The sequence below is a fragment of the Boleophthalmus pectinirostris genome, unplaced genomic scaffold (genome assembly GCF_026225935.1).
Source record: "Boleophthalmus pectinirostris isolate CB_2022bp ecotype Guang Dong unplaced genomic scaffold, ASM2622593v1 HiC_scaffold_15, whole genome shotgun sequence".
Lineage (NCBI taxonomy): Eukaryota > Metazoa > Chordata > Actinopteri > Gobiiformes > Gobiidae > Boleophthalmus > Boleophthalmus pectinirostris.
In genome coordinates, this window is record NW_026571070.1 from 19,942,643 (window position 1) to 19,952,220 (window position 9,578).

The 9,578-nt window shown below is 38.0% G+C and overlaps 1 protein-coding gene across 1 annotated transcript; it reads right to left on the reverse strand.

Moving 5' to 3' along the window:
* Nucleotides 1-4,012: 4,012 nt before the first annotated feature.
* On the reverse strand, nucleotides 4,013-9,212 carry fbxo15 (F-box protein 15). Its single transcript, XM_020925538.2, has 9 exons — nucleotides 9,006-9,212; nucleotides 8,368-8,472; nucleotides 8,060-8,293; nucleotides 6,503-6,700; nucleotides 5,571-5,697; nucleotides 5,416-5,498; nucleotides 4,658-4,803; nucleotides 4,446-4,570; nucleotides 4,013-4,282 (listed from the first exon to the last, which is right to left on the reverse strand). Exons 1-9 carry the CDS (start codon nucleotides 9,104-9,106, stop codon nucleotides 4,013-4,015), a joined length of 1,389 nt encoding a protein of 462 aa, XP_020781197.2. The 5' UTR covers nucleotides 9,107-9,212.
* Nucleotides 9,213-9,578: the final 366 nt, after the last annotated feature.

Sequence of the window (9,578 nt, forward strand, 5' to 3'; positions counted from 1 at the left end):
TTAACAGACAAAGAGGTGTGCTGACAGGGTTAGCAATCATGCACAAGACAGACTATATCCTACACACTTTCTAGTTCTCCCTGTAGAAGAAGAAAAGTCCATACTGTGTTACTATGCATGACTGTGAGGTCTGTGTAAGTACAGCAGGGTTTCTTTTGTAACAAAAAGTATATTAAAGGATATCAATAGAGAATGTTTTACTTTTACAAACAGTACATGTTTACAGTACAATCAGTAGTGTTTGTAGCCTACTTGTGCAAAATGGCTTAGTTTACTTATGAACATGTATTTATTGTGTGATCAGGAAATGGATAATCATTTAGCAATAATCTTGACAGTTACTTAATTACTTGTTAGTTAATCTTCACAATACTAACATTGTAGTTACTAAGGGTACTGATGGGGAACATGTAATACAATTTTAGTGTTAAATGGCCTTAAAGCCTTTCTTGTGTTTTATTATGACAAAATAACATTTGATGAAAATCTGGCTATTCGCCCAGGCATACTTTCTATTTCAGAAAATACACTCAATATTATAGCAATTATAATGTCCCAATAGTATTAATAATACAAATTCCTTTAGGAAATTTGTATTCAGAACACACAAAGTTGGCAATGATGTTGAACACAAACCCCTGGCTTTCATATAATGAGGCTTTTTGAGTGTAACAATTGCGCTGGCTTGCTCTCTGTCTATTTCTCTTAACAGTGGAAAAAATCAATGGGCTTTGCCTGGGGCACAGACCTTTGCACTAAAAGCTATTGTTCTAAGAAGCGGCAGAGCTGTGTTTCCCTGATTCTGCGTCCCATGCGGTCTGTTGGCTGTAATGCTTGCTTTGGTTAAGAGCAAAACAAGTTCATTTCACTTAGCGTCACAGTGTTGTCACATACACTCAATGCCTGCAATAGCACTAAGCACCCAAGAGGAAACAGAAGACTGTCCCGGACCCCAGGGAATAACGGAGGAGTGCTTTAAAGGCACCATAAACACTGCAGTGATGTGCTCTGTTTGGTGTGCACCTGAACAGCTGCTCAAAGCCCCCAGAAGTCACTGTGAGGCTAATATAAACCAGTCAACCAGACCAGACTGCAGGAAGTGATGCCACTGTTGTTTAGATGCTGTGCTGAGTCACGCCACTCCACACAAACTTGAAGAAAGAACAGGTTTGATTCAAACAAGCAAATGGTTGTCAGAAAATGAAGGAGGCTTCAAATAAGAGACGAGAGGCCAATCAAACAAAGCTCCAAAGAATCAGGTTACTGAAGGAGGAACTGTGACGGAAGAAACACTCACAATCTGTAATTAAGCAAAAGTAATGATGGTTCTAAATGGGTAGTAAACAAATGAGTACAAGTACTACAGTTACCACAACAAAGCCACATACAATGGAGCCTTGGAATAGTAAACACATCTTACATTTCTGCATAATCTGTTATAGCCATTTTCATTAGCCATTTCAATAAGCCTGTGTCATTGTTGGATGCAGAGGTTTACAGACCCAGCTGGTCACTCACTGGGGAGAGAATTAAAGTCTAAAAATGGAAGCAATTTTCCTCCAAGATTAGCCCGAAAGGAAAGAAAGACAACTGTAACAAAGCTGTGGTTGACAAAATGAACCGTTATGCTGCTGGATCATCTTTATAGCATTTTGCAATGAAGAGTTTGTAATTGAATTCTTTCATTGTGAATACTTTTACATAGAGATATCTTCTTAAAGCAATGTAAAAGTAACCGCACTGCAAAAGAATAGATGGCATCATACATTTTCAAATTCATAACAGTTAAAACGTTATATTCCGTTTTTCTTTGCAGGCTCGTGTACTAGTATGCACGCCTCTATTGTTTACATGAGGGGGCCACCTGCTGGACAAAACATGCATTGGCTAAAATTCTTCAGTTGCAAGGCAGTATTTCAATTCTTCTCCTGGTGGATGCAACAGAAATTAACCTCTCACAGCTCTTTGACATATATAATCAGCAACAACAATAATATTAAGTGATAGCGATCTCAGCCTTCACAGTGTATAGCTTGTCCAGGCCATCACTTTCACTTTCATTCAGTACTATGGATAACTGGTTTTATGTTGTTACACAAGTCTATTATCGGACTACAATACCCCAGGCTCTGAGTTTTCCCAATAAAACGGCAGTGAAGGATTGACATTTTTTGGAAGTCGACATGACAGCTACCAACTGTATGAAGGTCAGTGTAATGAGACTGTGCTGTAGAGAGGTATAACGTGCAGTGTTCAGGTAGCGGCTTATGACACATCATTTGTCACTGTTAAACCACCCAAATCTACTCTAGTTTACATTATTCTATACAGTACTCTGCATAAAATGTCAGTATAGTGAGAAATATGATGGGAGCTAAGGATACTCGAAAAACTGTAAGTAGTTTATCTTCATTATTTCAGGAGGGAAAATGTACACTGGTGGATGATGGGTTATAGGAGGTGGGTGCATTAATGTTTAGTTTTGTTAGTAGTTTAGGTGGCAATTTATAATAATTACCGGTACATAATAACTATATCTTAACTAGCCATAACAAAGTGTGGACAAAGATTTGATTCATAATGGACAAATATTTTATTAAAATGAATTAATTTTTTTTATGTAATACGCTAATCCTAACTCTAACCCTGTTATTAAAAGGTCCATATTATGCTGATCTATGTTACAATGTTGTTTCCTCATTTAAAACATACTTCTCTCAGATGGAAAACACTCCAACATGATCTGATATGGGATTATACAGGAAGGGTTCAACTATGTTCAACTCCATACACCATAATTTCAGCCCTGATATTGCCAGTCTCTTCTGAACTAAAGGTAAAAGGTAGCTGTTCGCTTGAAAACTACAGCTTCATGATATCACAAGGTGGAACAGGGCATTTTGAGTTTTGGAGATATAAACAGAAAAAGGATAAAGAATTCCTCAAACATGTGTAAATGAAACTAAACACAACCCCAGGCATGTTTTTGAGGAGGACACTGCATTAGAACATGGCTTAAAGCTCACAACAATCTATTTTGTGTAATATAGGACTTTTAAGTTACTAAGCCTGAATCATTCAAACTATTTATTCATTAAGAATTTGGGCATGATTTATTAAGGCATGAATAACTTTAAATATTATAAAGTATTACCATGGTATTTTGTTTGTATTTGGCATTTTTATTTCCTTTATGTGATACACCACTTTCTATTCTTTCTTGATTTATAAAAATAACTTCAAAGTGCATATTATTATCACTATCCACTAGACAAGCTCTCGGCAAAATCGAGTTTATTCCTCGTGCTGCCGCTCTGCTTGTCCCCTCTGGCTCATCCCCCCTAATATTTTTTCCTCTTTTTCGAATTGGGCTGTTGCCATATTGTTGATGTGTTTGGAAAAATAAGCATTTTCTCAAGGTGATGATGACCCTCACTGGGAAAAGAAGTGGAGCTTCTGAAATCCTATTATCTAGAAGCAGGCCTCATTGTATCTCTATCAGCTGCACTGGCCAATCTGCAGCTACACACTTTCCAGTGGTCACTCCTACATTCACTCTATCACAATCTCACCTGCAGAGTAAACATTGTATAACTGTTGATAAAATAAATATTTAAACTTTTATGTCCTTTTTGAAGAGAACAAGACAAAACTAATCATTATTTTGATTTGCTATTATAGTTTTTTTTAGATGTCGATCATGTTTGGCTACAATATTCACTCAATCCACGTATTATTTATTGACTGATTTTACTTTCCACTCTGCCGGAACAAATCTAGTTCAGAAATGAGAGAATCCTAACTATTTTGCAAAATACGACATGGGTGATTGCCTATGCTTGTTATGGACGCCATTTAAAGACCATTCAGTTTGTTAGTTTTGAATTGTTAACTGCTATAGCAAAACTTTTGGCGTGCATTTTAGAATTTAGGAATACAATATCTGAATGTAACTTCACACACAGTTTGAGAATTAAAAATCACAAAAGAAAATATATTTGAAAGTATTTAATCAGTAATTTGTGCCAAAATGAGAGTTGATCTTGGAGATAGTAATGTAAATAACTAAACCAGTAATTGTATAAGTCTCTTGTTCAACATCATGTACAAAATGCATCTTCACCTGGCCCACTTCATCTTTAAAATGGATTAGAAAACGGTTCCCTTCGTAGTTACAATCAGTGTGAGCCGACTGATCTACTTCCAGACTAACTGCAGAACTAACATACCACAAAGGGATCTTGAATTCATCCAGTAAAGTCACTGTCATGATGCAGCAATTCTATAAAAGATACAAAAAAAATATAATGTAATGACTTGAAAATATTGTATGCTGCTTTTGTAATCCTATGAAAGATTATTCACAGCCTTTAAACTACTTGCTCACGCTTCTATCATCTTTCTATGTGGTAAGAGTTGGAGTGAAGAGGTGTGAAGTGGCATACCTGCACAGCTCCTTGCAGGGCCTCACACCTCCAGGGGAGATTGATGCTGCCAGACAGAGGTGTGTGTTCAGACAACCTGTTCCTGTGAATGGCAGTCAGCTGCATGAGTCCATCGCACATCTGAGCTACACATAAACACACACACATAATTAGTCACAGAGCTCACAATATTCAAGTTGCCTTTATATGATTGAGTTTGAAATTTAAGTTACATTTATGACAGAAAAGTGAGGCGAAGCTTTCGGACAAAATTGTGCGCTTGATGTTGTGCAAAGTGATGTGTAGATGGTAACCATGGAGACCGTATTCAGGATCGATGTCATCAAAAGGAGGCTTGGCTGCTGGCTCAATGAAAGGGCTATGAATCAAAATACAATTAAAGACACAATGTAATTACAGGTGCCATATTGTACATATTATATTGAATTGTTTTAGTGGAATTGTTTTAGTGGATCTCCCAGGTCACCAGTAGAGGGAGCCATCTCCACACTGTGTTAAAAACAATTCAATTACAAGGAAAGTAATATCTGAAAAAATATTATATGTAGGTAGGAATAGGTTTACATTGCACTTTTGAATAAAAGTGGTGTGATATTCATGACTTGTATCAAATGAAGCCCAGCTAAACCACTAAAACCCACTTTTTGACAATATTCCAACTAGTAGATTTGCCTCAACATAAAAGTAAATATTTGTTAGCTTTGAATTTATCAGAATAAAACTATTTGCATAGCGTAGGTACATAAAAACCACACAACAGACCCAAAATGTGTACAAACATCTCTAACAGAATGCATTGAAAAAATATAATATAATCCAATGACGCTATTTCACCATTAAAATTATGACTCATTTAAAAACAGTGCTGATTCTTTGTGTTTTCCCCACAGTGAGTGAAAAGCAGGTCACAGACAGGCTCATCTGACAGAGGAGAGTGTGAGTCAGCGCTGCCTGCTCGAGTGTGGCCTACCAGACTGAGGATCCCTGGGTGCTCCTCTCCACCAGCCTGTGGAAGTGAAGGCACAACAAGACGAAGGCCACAGAGCACTGGTCCTGAAAGAAAGAATTGTGTGGCATCTTTTTAAAAATGCTACCAGTGTCACTCTAGGCATGTACTGTACTAACCTTCCAAAGGCCCACAATAACACCAGGCTGCAGAAGCTTAAGTTGCATCAGTTTGTCTTGACCAATATGCTGAGTGCTTTTGGATACAGTCATGTCTAAAGTCATCATCAGGGACCTCTGTGCTGGTCTGCCATGAAAAATATGTACCATTTTTACAAAAAAAATATGTACCATGTATGTAAGTAATGGCAGGTATTTATGACATTGATGTTTTCATTGAGTAAAAAATCTGTATACAAAATCACATCATGATTTGCATAGATTTAAGAATAATGCAAAGTTATGTTTCCATAGCACTTAACAATTCAAAACTAAATATTCTATCTTTTGAGTGGAAAATTGTCCTCAAAATGGCACTATATAACAAGAAGCTGAAACACATCAATATGGACAAAGACAAGGTCTTAATGACGTAAATCCTTTGTATTTAGATCAACAGCAGAATCTACAGATAAAAAAATAAAAATAAAAATAGGTTAAGGTTAGGGTTAAAATTAAGTTTAGGCATTTAGTAATTATGGTTAAGCCTGTCACCATAATCACAATATCAACTTATTGTTCAGTATATCATAGTTGGAACCTAATATTTTGGGGCTCAATATTTATTGTGTATATTTGTTCTGTGCAATAGTGAGGATGGGGATTTTTTTTGCCATTTTTATGTGATCAAATTTAGGTTCAGTCTGCCATACATTGCTCAGGCTTTTTAATTATACTGTCTTTTTTTTTTTAAGTGTATTTTCAACATTATCACAATATTTCTTTGTAGCATGATATGTGCTTCAAAATGTGTTATTGTGACAGGCCTGACTATGGTTGGTTAACATTATGATCAGTTTCTAGGAAATTAATCTAAGTCTATGTAATGTTCCCAAAAATCATGCAAACCCAAGATTTGTGAATGCATTAGTATGAGGTGGAGGCTGCCTTACTTCTTCAGACCGGTGCGGCTGAGTGCGACCCTTCTGACCCCGTGGAGCTGGACAGCAGAGATATTGTGGAGGTCGGGCAAAAGGCCGCTCCAACACAGAATCACAGAGGTCTCCAAGAACTTCAGCCAACTCAGGTCCAGTGTGCTCTGCTTCTGTGACCGCTCCACCACCGTCAGCTGCCAGCTCACATGAAGGTTCCTGAAAGAGTGAGAGGGTGTAAGATTAGTCATGATGCCATCAGTGGGTGTACACTTTGTGCCACTTTCAAGTTTATGTAAATGAAGAGGACTGTATCAGGAATGGCATCTGGTGTCTATACAACTGACTGTAAACTATATAATAAAAAAAACAATAGTTGCCATGTGGTGGATGGGAGACAAGTTCAGATTATCTCCAAGACCTCACCAAACTGAAAGTTCAAATTTTGTAAAGTTATGAAATAAATACACTTTTTATTTGAAAGTGTTTTTCATTATTTCTAATTTCTTGGGCTGACATCAAAAACTATAGCCATATTTTTATTTTTGCCTATTCCATCTATACACTATACAGGCTGCAAATAGAAAGTAATCTAATGTACATTATACTCTAACTATTAATATTCTAAAATAAAGTGTAACCAACGAAATATAGGATATTAAAATGAAATTCTTGGTCAAGTTCGATCTAGAGATTTTACTTAAGTGATGCAGCAGTCAGGCCCCATCCAATATCAATTAAGTGGGAGAAACCTGGAGCAGCCGGGGAGGCCTGGTATTACCTCTGGGACTGGACTCCACTGAGTGCGAGTGAGGGGTGTCTAGTGGAATGATTATTACCAAGGTAAATGGGGAGCTCCAGCAGACAAAACCCCACAGGGACATGTCTCGGGAGAAGGGAAGCCTGGGATACTATGAGCAAGTATGAGTGTGTGTGTATGTGTGTGTGCGTGCGTGTGCGTGTGTGGAGCAGATGAAGGCTAGAGGTGCTAAGTAATTTATTTCAACCATTCAGACTGCCTCAGCAAGGAACACAATTATTTCGCCTTCCTCTCAGTAACGGTGAAGGATACAGAGTTCCAGAATTGAGTGGTGCACAGCTTCTAATCAGAGGTTATGAAAACAGGGCTGATACTGCAGTGAAGACAGCAAGGAGCTTTCCCCACGCGCATGGCATCCCCCTGAGCAGACAACACTACCAGACACACACCTCTACTCTCACCTTTAATAACAGTGTCATAAAAAAGAAAAGAAAGGGAACATAAAACTGCTTTTTTTCTTTTTGATTTCAAGTAGTCTCTCCACTCTCAACTTTCTTGACAACATGGCTGTAAAGTTTAGCTATGTTTGGGGAGAAAAGCATTGGGGATTCCTGGGATATCTCTGCACCTCACTGCTTCTTATTGTACAAAGCATACAAAACAGATGGTGATGTAGATACACTGTAGTCTGTGTGAGATATGGACCAAAACACACAAAGGGGATGTGCAGCCAAAAAGGAACAGAGAATATAGTTTGTACGAAGAATATAAGAGGTGCATTTGCTTTGAAACATAAATCTGATTTTCACCTTTCTTACCTGAGAACTTGTTCTGTTTTACTAGGCAGTCCAGTGTGACGGTTGATAACATAGCGGCTTTTCTTCCACTTGTATGTGTCACAATCGGCTCCTGTTTTGAAATACAGCCATTTCCAGTGGCCAACATCCAGATTACTGATATCAGCTGTCTTCTTTAACAAGTCCTCTACAAATTTGGGATAGAGCTTTCTTTTTTTCCCAAACTCTTTCAGGAAGATCTTATGCCACAAAGCACTGTAATCATAAAGAACAATGTTATATATAGTTTAACTTTATTTGCATCTTAAAAAACAACATTAAACGCTTACTTGTCACTGGCTAGTTGGTAAAAGAGACTGTTGACGTGGCTTAGCGTGAAAAGAGCAGCAACGTCGAGGTATGACAGGATCTTAATGAGGATCTCAGAAGGCAACCTACACAAAGGGTGATAAGACAACACTGTAAACAATAGCTACTTATTATTATGCCAAAGTCAGTGCAGTTCATGAAAAGCACAAATGCTCTGTTTTTCTTTACAAAGACACAAAACTGGCCACCCAGTGAACCACACAGCCCTACAACTGAGTGTATCTATCAGTGCAGTGTGGGCATAACCATTTTCTTAAAAATGTGAAGCCGTTTCAGTAGGTGGTCATTGCAATAGGCTGCATTGTGTTGCAATAATGAGTTCTATCACTTCAGTTGGTTTCCTATCACCTTGTCACTGGAGAAATATATGTAGCCTATTTTCTCGTAGCTTGACAGTTGGTGACTGTTAGTTAGGTTATTAAGCCTATTAGAGTTAGCTTAGTTTTCACAGGCTTTATATTGATTTGTTTTAAGCTGTCCCGGTGCCCACCGAAAACCCCGTGATTTAGCTAACATCACGGGACATTAAGTTTAACCATGACACGCTCCAGTGCTAAAAGTCAGACAAGTGAAAATAGCGTATGCTCTGACACGTTACTTTTCTATCGAGCTCCGAGCACATGGTCGTGATGATTTGTCCGCTCTTTTTAGTGTGCTTTTCGCCTTCACCGCGGAAATAACGGCTTTTGGTGTCGCCATTTGTCTCCTGCTCTCCTCCTGACCTCCTTGACAGTCAAGATAACTTATCCGAGCGTCATCATCTTCAAGGGCTTCTGTGTCTCCACGACTTCCCAAAGCAGGTGGATTATATTCAAAGTAAACCTAACGCTAATCTGTATGGTACGTTTGATACAGGTGTAACTGCGACTGTCCAGTGTTTATCGTGTCGCCATGGTGATGTTGTGTCAAACTTCCGTCTCTCACACACACTTTTTCCGGTAGGAGTCTAAAAAGTAAAATAGCACTTTTTTTTTTTTTTTTTTTTTTTTTTTTTTGACTTATGAGAAAGTGACTGAACACTGAGTTCTGTAGTACTTTGACCAAATATAAATGTTTTGGTTCAGGAGTATTATAGGCAGCATATATGGATGTTGTAGCTATGAGAACACAACAGGGCCGGTGAGTCGGCCAGTCTAATTACCAATAGGGGCTTTAGGTCTAAGTGTAATTG

Excerpts from the sequence above, each read along its gene's own strand:
- fbxo15 (XM_020925538.2), bottom strand. The coding sequence starts at position 9,106 with ATGGCGACACCAAAAGCCGTTATTTCCGCGGTGAAGGCGAAAAGCACA. Across the intron at positions 6,701-8,059 it reads AAAACAGAACAAGTTCTCAG|GAACCTTCATGTGAGCTGGC; the intron begins GTAAGAAAGGTG and ends TCACTCTTTCAG. Across the intron at positions 4,283-4,445 it reads CCCTGCAAGGAGCTGTGCAG|AATTGCTGCATCATGACAGT; the intron begins GTATGCCACTTC and ends TATCTTTTATAG.